Genomic DNA, 18956 nt, shown 5'->3' with positions numbered 1-18956 from the left:
CTTCCCTTATCCTTATCTCTCTCTCTCCCCCCCGTGTCTCTCTGTCTGTCTACCCCACCCCTTAGATTGTACGCTCCTCTGAGCAGGGTAATCTCTCCTCCTGTCCTCACCACTCTTAACTCGGCTCTCCAGCTACCTAGCCCTCCTCCTCGAGGACCCTCTTCCCCCGTCCCCTCTTGCTCCCTCCTCTCCCCTCTGGGGGTTTCCCTGTCATCCGTGCCCTCCCTCTTGCGCTCCGTCGTATGCGGACCTTCCCCTCTCCCCTCCCCCCCGCCCCTAGCTGTGCTTTGAGCTCACCGAGTTACTGTGCTTATTGTTTACTGTACTGTGCTGTCTCACCTCGTATTGTAACTTTGTTTGTTCCTTGTACGGCGCTACGGACACCTAGTGGCGCCCTATAAATAAAAATTAATAATAATAATAATATATGATATACTGTACTTCTTCCTTAAATGAGTCCTTCTCCCACATAAATATTTACTCCCTCCACAATTTGTGATTATCTTTAATTAGAATGCGAATACTTATTTTATGCCAAGCTCTCCTCTCTGCTCCCAATTGGTTACTGATTTAATGTGTGTGGAATCTTGTGTTTCCAGGAAGCTGCCATAAATTCTTTCCCTCCTTATACTAGGATGCATTTGATATTGCATAGATAGATTATATACATGGAGCACATTATAATGAGAAATGAAAGTCCATGCAGCATTCTGGAGGCATAGGTACAGGTAGGACTAAATAAATCTATAACATAATAGGGTGGGAAAGGAAAGCGTAATTATTGGTGTGAGTGCATAAACTTTTTAAACCATTGATAGCATACATTCCAAGGCTACGGTTGAAATTAACTCATCATGTCTTCAGTTTCAAAATCCTAGGCTTTGGATCATGGAATTCTATGAATTGAACAAGGTATTTTCAATTTAACCATTGTGGAAGCATAAACACCAAACAGCTGATTTTAAATATAAATGCTACAATAACAGTGTTGACTTTGCTACTTTGTTATATAAATAAAGTATCACTTGTCTAAGAGATTGGACAGTTTTAGCGTTATGTACGTTTATTATGAACATGAGGGTTATTGAAAAATTTGTGAGCATTGAAATAACATACAATACTTGGGTAGTACAGATATCCTACAGCATGGAAGTGCACACTAAATTTTGCCCATTTTATGCATTTGTAAAACGCATGTAAACTAACGCACTTTAGACACGTTTTAGTAATGTGTTTTTAATCCATTCTCCATACACAGATCACTGACAAATTGACAACTGTAATCTATAAACCCTTTAAGTATGTGAAAGACAGCTCAAAAATCTGCAGCAGTCCCTGAATGCTGCTCCCTGAAACACATCCAGTGACATTAATCTGATCTTGGAAATTAAACCACAGAAGTAAATCTGTAAACCTCCACACTGGCAGCAATATAGCAAGTGCTTTGTACAAGCAGCTTCCTTCAATGCTGTTTGTTTCATGCAATGACGATGGTTTCTATGGTAACAAATACTTTTTCATACTAAACAGGGCAAGGTTATAATCTGTTTCCTTTGTTATGAGCCAGGTATTAATTCATGGGAAGTCAGTAGGTTCTCTTTGCATGGGAAAGGAAATGATTTCCTCGCTTCCTGCTGATTGCAAGGTCCAACACTAGGAAGGTCTGTACTTGTATAAGCTCTCATGAGCAGGGCCCTCTCTACCCTCTGTCTCACGTCTCAAACTCTTTTGTCAACCTGGTATGAATTGTTTTGAGATTTTTGTTATTGTGTAGTTCTTTATTGAATTACAATACAGTTCATTGAACATAATGAAAGTGCAGGAGGAAACTGTATCCGTAGTAGGGTATGCTTCAAATCACACTAAAATTCAAACAAAAATGGCAAGAGGAAACCGATAAACTGGGTAAGGAGGATGAGGGCAAGGAGTTGTTTGGTATGATCAGTGGGCAGGCAGAAAGAGAAAAGGGTTATTTTAGTATGTGTGCTCACATTGGGGAAATTATCTGAATCAGGACATATATAATATTTTTGTACTCTGAGATGTTTCATATGGAGGACAGAGATGTTAAGTTGTTATCCAATAGTTATAGGTCTCCATGCTGGAAATTGATATGGAGTAGGTTAGTGTAGGGTATTTGCATAGTGTTTTTTTGTACAGCGCTTTCAAAGTGTTTGTCAAGTAAAATATCCAAAACTTGGGGCCGGCTGGTACCTCACAACCTATATTTTGCGAGTATAAGATGATTCCTGTGTGTTCCCAACCAATTTATAGGGGGGAACAAGATCTCTAACAGACTCCCAAAATTGCCTGGGAACAACTTGCATACCTGACTTAAGCATCTATACCACTGAGATCGAACTTTGAATTGTGTCTCTAAAACAGACGCACTGGAGGAGCTGGAATGTGTGAAATAAAATATTTTATCTTTTATTTTTCCCTTTGAAAATCTCTTTACAGTGCTCTGTTAATGCACAGGAACATGGGCGAGAGATTTGATTAGGTGGTTTTAGATTATAAAATGAGTATGCCTTAGGTTCATGATCAGCTATACATCATTCCTCAAATAGAGTTGGATCCCTTCTTGGAGTCTAGGCTTAGTCCACTCTCCTAAGAGAATAGCTGGAGATTAGGTCAATATGTGCAGCCCATACAGCTGGTGTGCACCATGATATTGAGTCTACAAATATATCTGGAATTATGCAGGAGGAAGGGATCACATTCTAACACAAGAGTCACTCAACTGATACCTGGCTGGTGGTAGTGCAAAGCTCTGTCTCAATCATTGTTTCAGAATATACTACAAATGCTTGATTGGGTTCAGATCTGGGGGTAAATGTATCAATGTCCATATTCTTCAACTCTGGTGAGATCGGCGTCTTCAGCGCTTAAATTTAAAGCGGCGCTGCCTTGTAAAGGGAAACCCCCTGCTGTCTGAGAAGACAATGTGGTATGGATAACATTGTCATGCTAATGAAATCAATGGACAACCACGTTTTCTCTGTGGATGGGGGGACATTGTTGTCCTTTAAAACAACCCTCTTTTTTGGAAAGCAATGCTGGAACTTTGGGTCAAGCTGATTTCTCAGTACCATTAAGTAGCGACTAGCATTATTTTTGCCTTCTAAGGGACTGACTGCACCCAATCATGCTCCGCAAAATTATGGAACCACCAGAGCCTTTCACTTATGGAAACAAACATTCAGGGCTGCACAGTTCTTTGAAAGAGCAAAGGTTGTGCTATCCTTGCAGATTAGAACTTTATTAAAATCCGATAGCTTGTCATGTGATTATTTCTGTATGTTATCTGTAACAGTCTCAGCCTGAACCCTGTGAAGGTTCAGGATTGTACTTCAAGCTTTTTTTTCAACAATGTTTTTAGTTGAAACTTATAGCTTATCTGGACCACATGGCTAGCATGATAAAAAAAAAAAAACCGGTATGGCTATTTTAACATAACACTAATAAAATTGCATTGTGTTTCGAAGTTATTGTTAGTCTATTTTTCCTTCTAATGATGTGTTTTATTCTTTGCATAAGTAGTTTTCTTATTGATGTCCTGCAAGAATTACAGGTTAATGGTCCCTTCATACTTATGTGCATGAAATAGGGTGTGGACTGTATCTGCCCATTAGTGTGTAATATTATAGAACAATGTTTCGGAACTTGGCTTTCCTAACAAGCATTATCCTGACACTCTGGTCCTCTTTCTACTGCTTCCTTTGTCATAGACTTGTATGTGCATTCATACGTCTATGTAGCAGGTTATAGCTTGCCAGCTGACAAGCCAGTCATGCTCCAATCTTCTGTTTGGCTAATGTGAACACTTCACATTCCTAATGTGACCACTTCTGAGGCCACTGGAAACTTCTTGGCCATTACTGGTTAGGCAGTTCATGTATTAGTCATGGTAAGGAGCTTATGAAGGTATGGTTAAACAGTCAGGATGTTTTACTAGAGTTAGAATATCCCGACCATTTAACAATTCCTTCATACATCCCTCTTCCCTTTTCTTGAATTTCAGATATCCTTTACAAGATTACATTTGCTATATTGCATCTATAAAATTGCTATATTGACACATACTACATAGATGGCATTAGGAACACAGGCAGATGTCCTTAAACAAAACCAATTTATTGCTAAACTATGCATTATCGATCGCTCTTTTCTGCAGCCTTATTTTATTTCAGTTTCGGATTTGTGAACCCCGACACCACAAACCTACTGTTGCACAGAGCATTGTGTGATAATTTTTAATGACGCAAACATTTTCTGTCATTTAGATTCCGATGATGACGGAGAGTCAGAGGCAGCAAAACAACTTGTTCGACCCATAGCAGAGAAAATTATCGCACAATATAAAGCCAAAGATGAGGAAGCACCACTACTGTTCTTTGTGGCCGGAGAGGTAAGCACAGAAAACCAATTACAGCATTATTAGTTCTGCATAAGATAATTGGGGTTTTGCTTCTGACAGAGAGTATATTCAGAATTCAGTCTAGAAACCCGAGGCCAATAATTATCCTGAATTTTATGAGTAGGGTGACTACAGTTGACTTCCAGCTTGTTTGCATTGGTAATTGCATTTAACTGTAGTTGAAAAAAAAAAGTAAAAAAAAATTTCTGTAAACTTAATAGTGACCACATGCAGAGCTCAAAATATTGATCCTATAGAGAATCTACTTCTCACTGAGGCTCATTTCAGAATATTTATCACAATTGTAAAGTAGAATGTTTTCTTGTCTAATGGCCATCTAATGAAGTATAAGTTGTTGTGTGGTCTTGTTGCCCTGTGCTTTGATATCATTATGGGTATGTTAGTGTAAGCAGATGCTGAAGTGAAGGCATTGCAATCTGATGATACTTTTTAAATATAAATGTGCAATCCCCTTGCACAACCACTTGAGAAGGTCCCTAAAATCTATCATGATATTGGGTAAGGGTATGTTCAGCAGGTTTCATGTGTCTTTCTTTACACACCGAGGAGGTGACTTACACAGCAAACTTGCTCTTACAGTTGCACACTTACTAACTAGACAACTCTGCAACTTAGTAGTGCGCCTGGTGTGTTGAGAGGCGGGAAAATCTCAAGAGCACTGTGCAAAAGTATAAGCAACACATCAAAGTGCAACCTCTTACGATCTGTTTCAATAAAGCAACTTTTTAGTGTTTCTCCTAAAATACTGCTCGGTTTGGACTCATTTGTGGCATAAATATATTATGAGATTGTAGAGACATCAGGACAGTCTTTTACATGTGAAACTTTTTATTACATTATTTGGAGTGTGCGTAGAAATGCACTTTTTCACAGAAGAAAAAGATCCATTGTAACTTGAGCTTGTAAACTTAAACTGTTCTGCAAAAGTATGTAGAACTCCAGTTATTATTAGGATTTCTAAAATGTCCAGTAAGTGAAATCCCAGAATGTTTTAAGTCTGTCCTGTTTTGTTAATACCGCTGATATTTTTTATTTTTTTTAATCTCTTAATTTGTAACAGATATAAAGCATAGGTCACAACAGACATAAAATGTATGTATGACTTAAAACTTGTATACAAGTACAATAACAAAATTTACAAGACTATTTTGTTTGCTTAAATGGACTCATACAAATGGCAAGAGTAGTGGAGCAGAGAAATAGTTGCGCAATGAAAAAATTCCCGTGAGCATACAAGTCTCCTATGCACAAGTCTTGTGATCTGCTTTCCAAAGTACCATCATTCACTTGTGCTCTACAAAGAGATGAATTTGGGATGAGTGGTTTCATATTCTGGGTGTGGAAAAGAAAGCTGGAGATGAATATTACAATACACAGAGCATTAGTAGGGAGTCAGGCCATGGTTTGCTATTGCACCTCATTTTTGGCGTGAAAATGCATCGAAGATTCCCTGGTGAATCGGTGCTGTAATGAAAATGATGCAGCATGACAAAAAAGTTTATCCTTATGACTTTCAGTTATAAGGAACTATTTGGCTGAGTGCACTGACTGTCTAACAATACCATGAGATAATAGATGCTGATTTCAATCCAGGGGCATTCCTTTGAAACCTTGGACGAGTAACTGTTTCCCTGTGTCCCAAGCGCCAAAATTGTATTGAACTGTTAAATATAAAGTCAAATAATGGTATTCCGATAAACAAAACAAAAAACTATTTGAGCGCTATTTAAAATACATACACAAAAAAGAGAAATCCCAGCTGCCGTATAGAGAGGTATTGCTTTCCTCTTTTATTTGGTAGAAACTCATACACACAAGATTAACAGTGATAGGGATGATCTCTATCAATAATTAATAATGACCCTTAACTAATACATTTCTTTAGTGAATTATTGAAGTAGAATTAGTTTGTGACAAAGATAACATTTTCTTGACAACTGAATAAAAATGTAAGTTTTATTTAGTCATATAATCCATTTAAAGCGCTTAAAACAACCACAAATCGCATATAATGCAATCTGCAAATACACAATCTTATGAAATGTACTCGCATCTCCCTGTGTTTATATAGCAGCAAAGTCACACACAATCTGGCAAATATATAGCTATGAAACAGGATCAGAATTTTAAAGACCCCTGTGGAAAAAAAAAAGCAAGTCACAGTTCCAAGTTTAGGAACAAATAATCCCAATTTCATTCTAAACTAATCCAGAGATGTTGAATTTACCCAATCCTGGGAACTCTATCGGATCATCCTGTGTTGTATGAATCCCAAGTCTCGATGATATGCAAACCCAAAAAATGGCCACCTTGGATGTTGTTAAGCCGCAAAAGCAATTATCCAATTAACACAATGTAAAGTAAGAAGTATATCTGCCCAAGTCCTGTCATGCACAGGGTTTGAATATTTGTTGCAAATAGCTTGCTGGCATGTTCCAAAGCTTTTTTTTTTGTCCACTTAATGGGCCTGAGTCAATAATTAGAGCAAAGCAAAAAGAAAAGGAGTAACTTGCCACCTTGGCAAAACCATGTTGCATTGGAGGGGAGGAAGATTTAAAATGTGGGGACAAATTTATAGTTGGCACAGGGCATGTCCTAGATTGACATTAAATTTCAGTGTACAAATAAAGTTATCAAGTATTTGTGTGCTACATGACAAAAAAACCCAATATTTTCTTTATGTGCAAATAATAAACTAATTTGCACCTCTTGCTTTGTAACATGATTTCTTCCAGCAACAAATTTACTTTTTTTTTTGCCTTGCTCTCCTTAATGACTCAGGCCCAATATGTGTAATATAACATTCAGTCAAGGCTGTATCACAGTCAGCAAATTAGCACATATCTGAACAAATTATCAATGCCTGATCACCATTGGCGTGTACAGTTTAATGCTCTAAAGAAATTTTGCACGTTTTGTGGCCAGAATTCCTAGTTCTGCCCTAATCACAAAACACAGGTGATTGAACTGACTGACATTTTTCCAGCTTTAGAGATGAATTATACATTCAGTGAAATGAGAATTTACACACCTAGAGCCTGATTTATTAAGGCACGCAAATTGAACTTATCGTACCTTTTTCTTTTAAATTTCTTTTATAACGCATGTAATTCGGGTGTACACACGTCCATATTCTACTACAAACGGATATAAAGAAACGTCTCTTGTTGATTACGGGTCTAGGTATGCTCTCCTCTAACAGTCAATATACTGCATGATACATCCAATAGATATGTGGAATATAAAGTCACAGGAAAACGTATTGGAAATAATGGTATTCAGTCACCTGTTAATAGAGTTATTAATGATAAATTCCCCCAATTAAAATACACTTATCAGGATGTTATTAATGTCTGCTGTAGATAAAATACATTTTTACAGTTGCTCTTCATTGCAAACACATGTTGTAACATTCATACATATCCGCAGACATCATCACTATCACTCGGCACCTCCATCCAAGCTGTAGCTGGTGCAAGTGATATGTCTGAAAAACATGTTCCTTTTTAAATGCCCAAAGCTTGAATCGGACACTGCTGCGTGCACTCGAGCTTGGCACGTAGTTACTGCACATTGACTATGTGCATATGCCCATTTCATTCCCCGTTCCGCCTGTGAAATTGTAAGTGCCCTTTGCACTCGAAGATTAATTGAATGTTCTTGCGTTTGCTGGTGTATTGTCCCATTCTAGGCACTTATCAGCATTTACATTCCTTGATGAATCTTGCCCACAGTGTGGATTGGCATTTCATGCAATGGTGAAGTAAAAGTGGAAGAACTTTGCACCCTCTGCAGAGCAGCCTGTTCTGTCACAAAACCCACCATTATTCCGTTTATATCTAAAAGTAACAATATTATGCTAAGCAGCTGAAAAATTGTGTGGCTCTTTAATTTGGTTTCACTGAATTGAGTTTAGCCGCTGCATGATAATGTGCTGTTGGTAGAGGGGTGTGGTAATTGCTCTAGTTGAAAGAGGAGCTCTACTCAGTGTGTAGAGAGCTGTGGGGAAAACTGATAAAATACATGCACTGTGTTCCCTTAGAACACACACCAAACCAGGATTATAGTGCAGGTCTCATACATTTAAATGAATCCAAGAGGAAAGAGGTATTATGATGGAGACCCTTATTTGTTCTCTTTTGCAAGCCACAATTTACCTCTAACAATTGCTCCTATGTACTCAGTGGCTTTGAAGATAAATAACCCTATAAATTGTGTACTGAAAAGTTCTGTGGAAAATTAGTCACAATGTCCTGCCTCCCTTTAAATGGCCCCAAAAGGTTTCAGTACTGTAACTTCCCTCTAAGGTAAAACAGGACACATTCCCTATGTTTTTGATATTTATTTATGACTATTAGGGTCACCCGGCGTTGTTCTGGTCTGATTTGTAATGTGTAGCATTTTTAATATATTAGCAAATTATTTAGTAAATAGACTAAAAATGCTATATAGAAAATGAGATTTGTTGCTTTGTCACATTGTCGTTATATCGAGTTTTCGTGAGGTTTCCTTCCAGCATTCAAACAATTGTTTAATGTGAAAGATATTCGCAAACAAACAAACTTTTATATATATATATATATATATATATATAAATGTCTAGTGGCGTGTGTTAGTCTGTCTGTGTGTGTGTGTGGGAAAAATAAAACCAAGCTGCAGTGCCACCTGCTGGGCGGAGTTATACACTGACCTACTAAATTCTTAGTGTGTGTGGAAAAAAAATTTCAGAAAGGGCTGAAATTTGGTATACTAAGATGTTTTTAATTTGTTAATTTAATTTGTTAATTGTTAAAAGTGTTTATAAAGATTTAAAATATATATATATATATATATTTCTTGAAGGAGAAGTGACAGTTGGGAGTGGTTGGTGGTTGCCGGGGGTGACAGTGGGGAGTGGTTGGTGGTTGAGGCCTGGGCTATGGCCCAAATGCATGACAAGAACCTTTCTAACACCTTAAGTAGCTTGACTTGACTAGAATGCATGAGTATCATGCTCGGGTTAACTTGTGTGTATGTATGTGTATGTATGTATGTATGTGTGTATATATATATATATATATATATATATATATATATATATATATATATATACACACACATATATATATACATATATACATACACATTAGGGTCTGCTGCTCATGTATATTTTGACATGCCATATATTAAGAGTTTCCTGTCAAAACATAAGCGAGGTAATGGTTTAAGTTTGGAAAACTAGCAATTACAAATTCTGACTTTTGCTTCTGCAACATATTTTTAATATCTTTTTTATAAATAGTCAGAGATTTGTTAAAACTATGAATATTTTGATTGATTCCATTTAAACTGTAACTCGGTCATCCACATTAAACTTTGTACATTGAATGAATCCTAGATTCCGGCAAACTCTGTCTGGTAGTGTAACACATTTCTAAACCCACAAACTACTTAGGCATCCCTGCATTACACTAATTTGTGTGTGTACACATTATTTAAAGTGGATACTTGTGGTAACTAATGATCTGTTATTTACATGTCACAGGCATAGCGATGCGCTATTATTATATAGTGTAAAACATTTTGACAGCACAAGAGAGAGTGTACCACAAGTCTCATGTGAAAACACAGTAGTCAATGTAAATGGAACCTTTTGGCATCTTGTTCATTAAGCTGGTTATCCACTGGCGTTGTGCCATTGCATTAGACATATGGTGGTGGTAACCAGCAATGGGGTTAGGGCTCAATGGAGAACACGTCATTGACTCCCTTGCCTTTACTTGCTGTTAATGTGAGTGTATAGAGCAGACGGTGTCTAAAAACGTTTGTCCCATCAGCGCAGCTCCCGACCGCAGGTGCAAGTACGTATGTGCTCATTGCAACTAGTAGGTTCCATCCCTTTACCCATTTACATGCTTTTACTAGTGTTAAAAAATTTAAAATGTTTTGATCTGTACCTGTATTAACAAATCAACGCTATGTATCAGCCCCATCTAAGAAAAGTCAAATGTAAAAACAGTGCATACAAACAGGTAATGGAGTATTGCAATTAAGTAGTGAAAACTTCAGTTATGTTTTTGCAAGTCTGATAAATGGCATGCACTATAGATTGAGCCTTAATAAAGAAAATTAGATAGGATTCAAACATGTGACAGCAAAATTAAATAAAAGCAATTGTAGTGTTCTCATTTGGGCCTTTTTTTTTTTTCTTTAATGCTGACTTAACATGTAATATATGTGCAATTTAATTTATTTGCAAAGTTGAACAAATCTTTCTCTGCATTTAGTGGGATTCACCAAGTTGCAAAGCAGATACAAATCTCTCCATTCCTTAAACCAGATGTGCATCCTTATAATCATTTATCTGTACAGCATTTACGTCATCTTGACAGGTCACTCTTCTACCATTAAAGGTAGAACTTTGGATTCCTAAGTCAGAGGCAAGGGAGTTGTTAACTCCAAGCTAGCACAGATTTTAAACCACTTAATGTTATCTGCATTGCCTTTTGACTTTATCTTGTGGCAGTGTTGTCTGACACAGTGTACTGAATATGTTACAATCTCCCTGTACATTCCATTAAAAAGTACAACACCTAACGCATCATTTATTCAGTGCCAGCACTTTTTGGAGGCTGTTGGTACTTTGAAACCATGTTGTACATCCGTCTTTGTGGGCAACTGCAGGATTTGTACAGTATGATTCTACCTTGATCTATCATAAATATATACATATTGCATGTAGACTCTACATATCATGCACACTATATGGACGAAAGTATTCGGACGCTTGACAATTACACCAACAGGGACTGTAATGAGATTGTATTCAAATACTTATACTTTAAAATTGAGTTGGTTTCCCTTTTGCAGTGATAACAGCTTCCACTCTTCTTGGAAGACTTTCCACAAGATGTTGGAGTGTTTCTGTGGGAATTTGTACCCATTCATTCTGTAAAGCATTTATGAGGTCAGGCACTAATGTTGGCCGTGAAGGCCTGGCTCGCAATCTCCATTCCAGGTCATCCCAAAGGTGTTCGATGGGGTTGAGGTCAGGGCTATGTGTGGGCCAGTCAGTGTCATCCACACCGAACTCATCAAACCATCTCTTTGTAGTCCTTGCTTTGGCAAATGGGGCACAGTCATACTGGAATAGAAAAGGGCTTTCCCCAAACTGTTGCCACAAAGTTGGAAGCATAGCAATTTCCAAAATGACTTTGCATGTTGAAGCATTAAGATTGCCATTCACTAGAGATAAGGGGCCTAGCCCAAACCCTGATAAACAGCCCCATACCATTATCCCCCCTCCACCAAACTTCACAGTTGGCATAATGCAGTCAGGTAACGCTCTCTCCGCATCTGCCAAACCCAGAATCACCCATCTGACTGCCAAACAGAGAAGCATGATTCCTCACTCCACAGAACATGTTTCCACTGCTCCACAGTACACTGTCAGTGTGCTTTACTCCACTCCATCCGACGCTTGGCATTGGTGTTGGTGATGTGAGGCTCGCATGCAGCTGCTTGGCACTGGAAACCCATTCCATTAAGCTCCCACTGCACAATTTTTGTGCTTACATTAATGACAGTGGAACTTTGGAACTCAGGAACTCTTCAGCTATGGAATCAGCAGAGCGTTGGTGACTCTTTTTCCACCATGCACCTTAGCAGTTGTTGACCCCACTTTGTAATTTTACATGGTCTTCTGCTTCGTGGCTGTTGTTCCTAAACGCTTCCACTTTCTAATAATATCACTTACAGTTGATCGTGGAATATCCAGCAGGGATGAAATTTCTTGAAATGTCTTATTGCAAAGGTGGCATCCTATCATAGTACCACGCTTGAAGTCACTGAGCTCTTCAGAACGACCCATTTTGTATTACAAATGTTTGCAAATGGAGACTGCATGGCTAGGTGCTTGATTTTATACTCCTCTGGCAATGGGTCTGATTGAAACACCTCCGTTCAATAATTGACAGGTGTGGCCAAATAGTTTTGTCCTTATAGTGTATATATAGCAAACACTATACACGTCTTGTAATCATGTGGACATTCTGTGTATGAAAATGTCCACTGGTGGATAGGATAGCTGAGACAATCCTTCTACTTATCAGAGGAGAACAGTTTAGCAACATTTGAAATCATACTAGGGGAACATTTGAACAGTACTCTACAACTTTTGCAACAACATCACATTTGCAGATAAATTAATTTGCTAAGTGTGTTTTGCCAAACAATAGAAATGCGTTGGTGTTGTTCACTAAACCCCTTTAGTCCATGTCCCTAAATGTGGTCCGCTGATTGGCCATCATCCAACACCAGTAAAAGTGTGATTTGGCCTGAGCACCGAACAAACAAATCTGCACAATGTTGTCTCCCTTGTGTGACCACATTGGAAGAGTCTGACTGTCAGAATTGGATGTGTTCTAACCGAAAAACCCATTTTCATTTATACACCTCAGTATAAACAGCTGTTTGTAACACATGGCAGTAATTTGTAGATAATCTGTGACATACAGTACAAATACCATTCAGTAAGTGGATATGTGGCATTGCCTGATCACCTTGACCATGAAATACAAGACCTGTTTTTGCAGATGGAGAGGTGTGTGAGGAACTGGATGTACTGTAGACCTGTTATATTCAATAGAATCTGCTTTACTTTTTCATTTCTGTAATCTATCATGTTATTCAGTTGGGAAAGGAAAGATTTTGTATTATTTTTCACATCTGTTTCTTTTCAGCAATGCAGTCCAACTGTAGAGGAATTAATTTTAAAAATAGGAGGAGCACATTATGTCATTTGAGGATTACACACTCAAGCTGGTTTCTGCTAGACAATGTGACTAACAGGAGGTTGAACTTCACCATCAGCGTCCTCACTTCATCTCCGTCCAACCTAGAGCTATTATTTATTGTTTATCTGCACTTCTGTGCTGTTTCCTGACCGAATAGGTTAAATATTTTCTTAGAGAGGCATAAAGTTATTGAAAACCAAGATACAGAGTCAAGAGCTACATTTTTTTATTAAACGGGAGCCTGTATTTTAAGGTTGATTTTTTTTTTCCCTTTGGAGCGAGGGGATGGTTGGTGTTTGTGTGTATCTGTGTTATATCACTTCTTGTATATAGTCCTCTGCTGCTGTAGGATATACAATCTTTTACGTGTTACATATATTTTCTCTTTAATGTTCTGCTCATGTATCTTTTTGACAAGTTCAACAAAAACTTTAGGTACATACAGACTGCAATATTCCAACTAATATCTGGTAGTTATCCCGAAATCACAGCATGTGTAGCCCAAAAACAACCCTGATGTCCTATAATAATCTTAGAAAAGTTAGTTAGGATCAATCAGTAAGAAGATGACCGCTAGATAGCCTTATAGGCATGTGTTTGCTGTCATTTTTCAACTCCATTAACAGACTCCAATGACTTTGGAAATAATCCGCCAAATAGTCATACTTTATCCAATTTGCCCACCTATGTATGTAGCCAAATTGAGCATTAAACCTGCACTGAAAGCCAAGCTAACAGTAATACATAGAGTGAATGCTACTTAAGAATCAATAAATGGATAATAAGCTTTGGACCCAGCCTAGGTCCATAACAATCCATAATGAATAGGTTATTTAACTATGTTCAGAATCTGAATGGCGTCAGAGTTGTTGGGTTTTTGATATATGTGCAAATAGGCAGCTCTGATTTGGCATGCCACTTAAAATATGACAGGGTATTTCTGTATTTCACTGTAGTAGTTTACTCTTGCCTGACACATTGTAAATTCCATTTCTCCTCCAACCCCCAATACTCTTCCGTGTTTTCATTTGTTTACAGATGGAGAAGGTAAACTATACAAATTACTGTAGTATGTCTTCAGCAGGATAGCCTCATACACTGCGTCTTCCTTACATCATTGTTATATGGTAGCCCTTTTCTTTTTTGTAACACAGACTGGTTCTTAGCCCTGAGAAGCTTGTGGAGTGTGATCATAAATTTCATGTGCAGCAAGTCTGATACAAGCACCCTTTTTTTCCAGCTGTCAATTTTGCATTAGAAAACATTAACAAAATCCAACGACCATGGCTTAACAGTTTGGTGGCCAAGGCTAGTATGTGAGGGAGGCTGCATAACTCATGTTGGGGTTTAGATGACGGGCAGTGACAATCCATGACTGCTAAATAGTTTTCACCAATTGCAAAGTGCTCTGTAGCGTTTGAGGGGGTATAGCTATAACTTTGATATGTAAGGTTGTGGATGAAAAGCAGTGGTTGGGGGTGTAATAAACACGATGGTAATGTGTATAACAGTGTATAGCAAAATTAGGGATATTAAGGGGGGTCAGTCTATGTGGGAATATAGTGGTGTTTATAAATGTGTAGGGAGTGGGGACCCCTGTCTAATATTTTTTTGTTTCCAATATCAATCACTATATGGTCTATAAATACAATACTAGATGGTGTGTGATTTCAATGCTTGACAAATAAAGGGTTAAATGAGTAGGGATGTGAATCGTAAGAAGCTGAAAAAAAGCCTCATGGAAGGTAGGTGTATCTTTTTTTCTTTGTTTTTGTTCCAAACTAAATGCCACACGCGCAGTACTTTATTTTAAGATTCCAGTTGCTATCAAAAGAGGTCTTCAAAACTAAACAATAATAATTAAAAGCTATCCTTTTTTATTTTTGCACAGTTAATTAGAATTGACTTCATACAGCATTCTTTATTGCTTAAGAATTTAAGTATGTAGATCTGTGCAGGATCGCTGTGATAATACTATTACTACATGCTGCTATATAGAACGGTCTACTAACTAAACAGAAGGAATGTTGCCTTTGTTCTTGGCAGAAATCTGAATCTGATAAATCTCCCAATCTTGATATAATGTAACCACAGCACCATCGTCTCCTAGAAAAGAAACATTCTTCTCCATGTTGCTTATGATTGCAGATGGCAAAAAACTGTGTGGATGTGAACACCACAACACAACATATCTCAGGGTGCTCACCGTTTGCAAGATGGGTAGTTTCTAAAGACATCTCTGTTTTATTGTTATATTCAGCCATATAATCCTGCAACTCATTTGCAGGAGAATGATACATACATCTTTTTGCAGTGCAGACAGAATAAAAACACACAACTTCTACAAAGCAATTCTTTATAGAAATATGGCATTTGAATTGGCACAAGGCCCATTACAACCCCCGTAGAGGTGTTGTCTGTATATCTACGTACTTTATCCTGGAATTTCCTGTTCTCTGTCTCTCACCATGTTCTCGGCTTTCAGAGTACTGTCCTGGCACTGCCCCTTGTCTAGAGACAAGTGGCCACGGGTACCCTCTAGTGAAAAGAAATATAATTGCATGTCCAGTAATGGATTTTTTTATTTGTGTCGATTAAAAAAAAAAACCCATCATTCTGTTTTCATGTACAGTCATCTCGGCCAGAAAATGGTTGGTTCAGTTAAACTCTCAACAGAAGTTATCCTCAAACTTTCTTTAAGGTATGGGAGGTGTGGATAGAATACCTTTGTACTACACCCTCCTCCAGGTTTTAATGATAGGGGCTGATGCAGAAAATAGCTCAAGAACAGCTGTACACATCTCGAGATGCATCCGTTTCTGCAGGATATGTGCCTGATTTATGGCAAGTCATCGTTCAGTATTTGCACCTGCCCTAACAGGTGTATATTCGTGTTTTTGCAGGTCTGCATGAGACGTCTGTACTGTGTTTGGCAAACGTTAGAACATCCCATCCCTCTATTGTCCCGCCTCTCCGGGCACTGGCTGATGTTAGTGGCAGAACGACTGCATAGGTGCATATGTATATGCCCACTTTCTGAGCATGCACAGAGCTATTTCTAGCAAGATGCACCACATAAATCATCTTATGTCTCACTCTGCATCAGCCCTGTAATGTCTACATTGCACATGTACTTACATATAGACCAAATATTTCACAATAATTAAAAGCCACTTATTACACATGTTTTACTTGTTTGTATTTGCTGTTTTGGGCAGGTTCTAACATATTGTGTTGCTAACAACACACCAAACGTTTGATGTTGAATCTGTATTAATTCTTCTAATATGCTGTGTACCATGAACTGTGAAGAATTTAAGCTCACATGAATACAAATATTAGTAGCAACGTAAATATACAAGAATATGTACACAAATATCATGTTTTTCATTTTGGTTAGATTTTAAACATTGGAAAGACTTTACACAGTGTATAGGCAACCAAATGATTGTTCTGAACAACATTGTCCTTTGTCAAATCTAATTGGGCAGAATGTAAAATCTTTGTCAGTTAATGATTCCCATCGGTGCATTGTGATGTCATGGTCTTTGTTCTTTCAGGATGACATGACGGACTCCCTGCGGGATTTCACAAACCTCCCGGAAGCAGCTCCTCTGTTAACCATACTGGACATGTCTGCCAGAGCAAAGTATGTCATGGATGTGGAGGAGATAACGCCAGAGATTGTGGAGAGTTTTGTCAACGACTTCCTAGCCGAAAAACTGAAACCAGAGCCAATTTAACAAGATATTTATACAGTGTTCATGCCCTGCAGAAGGTTCTTATTTAACAAAACACAACTGCTTATCTCCTCTTTCCACAAGGATTTTAAAATAGTATCTCTTCTGAGAACGCCTTGTTGAGGTGCCTTTTTGTGTCTTTGTTTTTAAAACAATCTGAACTGTCTTGCCAAATCCCTCTCCAGAAAGCGTCAGCAAGTAATCACCACTTTATATTGTGAGCGCGGATTTGAATGTCACTTTAGTCATCAGCAGTAGACCTTAACCTTAATTCAGGTTTTGATATCCTGCTACAACTGGCTGCTCAGCAGTGCAAAAGTGTTATCGCTGTAGTAAATGTACTTTTTTTTAGAGTTTGATTTGTTACAAGTCCACAATATCAGGCACTCCGAACACCTTGTAGCTCTTCTCTCCTGTTTTGTTTTCACATTCAGTTTTAATACACTATCTGTCAATGTGTTTTTGTTTTTTTGTTTTTTTTGCTTAATTGAATTTGTATGTTCAAGGAGCTCTATGTACCATGAATAGAATTTCACGAATCCGTATTCCTGAACTGCATGTCACATTCTGGATTAGCAGTGCTGTGCACATCTTCATCTCTGGCTTGGGATCATTTGTCCCATTCATACTAACTCTTCACACCTTTGCCACATTGATATTTGTAAAGCACAAACCTGAAGTCTTTGGTAGTAACTTATATTTTTTGGATTTTATATTTTCACTTTTACAACTGCCCCAACATTCTTCACTTCATTTTTTTTTTAACCTGCTGTCTATATTCATTAGGACAAAGGATGTGTAATATTTACAAGGTTCATTAAAGTCAGCTCATCATTATCATTTTCATAAAGTTTTTGTCTTGTAATATTATTCAAAACTTCTGCACAAGTTTCCTGTGGAGCAAAATATATATTATTTAGGAAGCAGTTATCACATATTGGTATTGTGTGGTGGTTTTTTTTTTTCTTTAACCTTCTGTTGTAGTTTAAGAGTAAAATGTGGAGCTGAGAAGTTTCTGGTAAATCTACTCTGGTATGTTGTAGGTTTTTTTCTGTCAAAACAGTATTTTTTACTGTGCCTTGTATTAATGTGATCACGTATAGATACCAGACCACTGCAACAGAGTTTTTAGAAACATTTGTTTTTAAGTGTTGACCAACTGACATTGACTGAGACACTAAGCCAGTTTCAATAAAGTGATCATGTGTGTAAATACTGCGATGCATCTTTACAGTTGTATAACATGGGTAATCTACAGTGCAAGCAGTGGTCATTTTATGCTATGTTGTACTTGCATAACGATTGTGAACACTATGACATTATGAAACTAATTTTAACAAGCTACATGTATGATAAAATTGTTAGAGTAGAGATCTATTTCATGTTGTTGCTGTTTCGCAAAATGAACGAATGGGGAAGAATGCATCCCTGTGTAGGCACATTTCAAATGTGATTACAAGCAGACAATAAAGAAATGAACAAAATCGGTAGTCGGTCACCAGAAACTAATACCAGGGTCACTGTAATCTATGTATTATGCATAGATTTAATGAGCAAGTAAACCTACTACAGTGGTTAAATATCAAAACCTGAATGACTGCACTAAAGTATATATTTTGCGTCAGTATATATATATATATATATATATATATATATATATATATATATATATATATATATATATATATATACACACACACGCAAATTATTACTTAAAAATTACACATCTGACAGTTAACCTGTTGGGCACGCTACCTGTTCCTGCTTATACTCACATGTAATAAGAGGCCACGCTTCTTACCTTGCACGGGGATCTTTTTAATGAAACTATAAGCTTGGACACCTGTAACATATAAAATCTCAGCCCTTACTTTCTCTTGATGCCAAATGCAGCGAGACTGTTATAGGTCTCCCCAAAATCCTGTTAATCCTAATACATCAGCAGGCTGTATTAGAGGAGTATAAACATTCAGATCTATAGATATCCAGTGACAGAAACTG

The 18956-nt window shown here is 37.6% G+C and overlaps 1 protein-coding gene across 1 annotated transcript in view; it reads left to right on the top strand.

Annotated features, from left to right (window-relative positions):
* The window catches only part of NXN (nucleoredoxin), a 116827-nt gene extending 98659 nt beyond the window's left edge, over positions 1–18168 (top strand). Inside the window, exons 7-8 of the mRNA XM_075195046.1 lie at positions 4287–4411; positions 16776–18168. Coding sequence (XP_075051147.1) covers positions 4287–4411; positions 16776–16958 — 308 coding nt within the window. The 3' untranslated portion in view covers positions 16959–18168. The remainder of the gene's footprint in view (positions 1–4286; positions 4412–16775) is intronic.
* Positions 18169–18956: the final 788 nt, after the last annotated feature.

Source organism: Mixophyes fleayi, chromosome 2 (genome assembly GCF_038048845.1).
Source record: "Mixophyes fleayi isolate aMixFle1 chromosome 2, aMixFle1.hap1, whole genome shotgun sequence".
NCBI classification, from domain to species: Eukaryota; Metazoa; Chordata; class Amphibia; order Anura; family Limnodynastidae; genus Mixophyes; species Mixophyes fleayi.
The sequence above is the reverse complement of the archived record's forward strand: the minus strand, read 5'-3'. Positions and strand labels throughout refer to the sequence as shown.